General features: G+C 64.1%; 1 protein-coding gene across 1 annotated transcript in view; it reads right to left on the reverse strand.

Annotated features, from left to right (window-relative positions):
* Nucleotides 1-1,977, reverse strand: part of PLXNA3 (plexin A3) — an 11,293-nt gene that overhangs the window by 8,114 nt on the left and 1,202 nt on the right. Inside the window, 4 exon segments of the mRNA XM_077745748.1 lie at nucleotides 23-146; nucleotides 463-563; nucleotides 637-765; nucleotides 1,549-1,731. Of these exon segments, the coding sequence (XP_077601874.1) occupies nucleotides 23-146; nucleotides 463-563; nucleotides 637-765; nucleotides 1,549-1,731 (537 nt within the window).

The following is a 1,977-nucleotide window of genomic DNA, read 5'->3' on the forward strand; positions in this document are numbered from 1 at the left end:
CCGCACCCGTCATGGCGCTCACCTGCACCCCGGGTGAAGTCACTGAAACGTTGTTGGGCCGGACCCGCACCTGGACACACTTGCTCAGTTCCTCGGCAAAGCCGTGGGGGGTGGAGGCCCCCGGACAGGCACCTTCGCGGCAGCATCTGTGTTGGGGGAGTTACAGGGCACATGTCAGTCCGCAGGGAAGAGGGGGCGGCCAGCCCAGCCCACAGTGCCAGGCAACAGCATGGTTCGGCCTTATCTCCCAGGCTCCTGAGCTGCCACTCAGGATGGAGGCTTTGCTCATTAGCGGAATGAAGTAGGAGGGGACGGGGGCAGGGGCCACAAGGGCACTATCGGGAGAAAGCGGCGCGTGGGCAAGGGCTGGCTCTGCCCTCCCCATCAGAGGGCGTCACTGGCTCCTCCCAGGAGCCGGGCCCCTGTGGACCCATCCTCCCTGCCCAGCCCTGCAGCCCTCACCTGTGCTGAAGCACACACCAGCCGCAGTGCGGGTCCCCCGAGCCGAGGCAGGCCACACAGCTCACGTATTGCTCGCACGTCTCCACAGGGAGCTGGCTCACCTGGGGACAGCAGTGTCAGTACCCGCCCTGCCCCCACACCGCCACCTGCCGTCGCCACCCACCACGGGCCCACCTGCTTCTCACTCAGGAGGTAGATGTGCCGGTGGTCGGGGCTGAAAAGCAGGTCTCGCAGGATGGGGCTGCCATCCACCACGGGCACCGTCTCATACAGGTGGGCGTACTGGGAGCCATCAACCCGGACCTGCGCCGCAAGACAAGCCGGCCTGATGCCACAGGGTGCCACACACACCCAGAATATCCACTTGTCAAGCCAGGGACTTTCTGGGTCATGGCCAAGCCAAAGCCAGGGCCCGGCGGGGCTCAGCACTCCCACCGTCCGCCGCCATAGGCAGGGGAGGAGCTTCCTGGGGACCGACACAGGCCTGGAAGGAGCTCGTGCGGACAGTGACATGGGTCTGCAAACTTACTAAAACCATGGATCGTACACTTTTAGCGAGAGAAGTGTGTGCTCTGTGGGCGATGCCTCCAGGAAGCGGTTAGATACGCAAACAAGGGCCCAGGAGGGGAGTAGACCAGGCCCCGAAAAAGTCACTGGCTCCCTTTACAAACCCTCCCCGGCTGTCCCTTCAGAGCGAGCACATGGGAGCTCCCAGAGTGTGTCTCCCCCTTTCATGCCCACCCCCTGCCCCAGAACGGAAGCAGCCCCAGTGCCCATGAGGGACAAGAGGGACTACATTCACATTTCTTCCTCGTCCGTTCAACTGAGAACCCAACAGTGATGGCTCCGCCAGGGTCCGTGCTCTCCCAGCAGGGAGGCCCTGACACAGGTCTGGTCTGTGTCACGGGAAGCCAGCAATTCAGGCTGCAGTGGGCACTGGGGATAGAGAGGTCGGGTAGCCAAGAAGCCTCCCGTGGACCATAGCCAGGTTCCTGGAGCCCAGCCCGGAAAGCTCCCCTTTCCCCCGGGGGCCATGTCCCATGCAGGCCTCATAGCGCAGGCGCCCGCCCGCAGCCGTTGCCCTACCTTCTTCAGGCTGCCGGTGCGAGTGCCGATAAAGACCACGGAGTGCTGGCGGTAGGTGTAGGCGGCCACACTGGCCATGCCGTCGCTGCTGTCAGCCAACAGGGGCAGCCCCTCGATCACGTGCAGGCCACCCAGCGGCTGGTTCAACACCAGCCCGCAGAAGTTTCCATTTATCTGCATGGGCTGGTGAAACGGGACGGGTGCGGTGAGAATCAGAGCTTTGGGGCACCAGCTGGACAGAGGCCAGAAGACCCCACATTCTGGCTAGAAGCAGGATCTGGAACCGGCTTTCCGACCAGCCCAGACCACCGGCTGGCCCTGGGACCGCACGGGAACTCGGCGGCTCGTGAGGAAGAGGAAGAGGATCGGGGAGAGAAGGGCGAGGCAGCAGGTGGCCCCAGGCACACTTCTGGGCACACCTCCGAGGCC

The sequence above is a fragment of the Crocuta crocuta genome, unplaced genomic scaffold (genome assembly GCF_008692635.1).
Source record: "Crocuta crocuta isolate KB4526 unplaced genomic scaffold, BGI_CrCroc_1.0 scaffold2677, whole genome shotgun sequence".
NCBI lineage: Eukaryota > Metazoa > Chordata > Mammalia > Carnivora > Hyaenidae > Crocuta > Crocuta crocuta.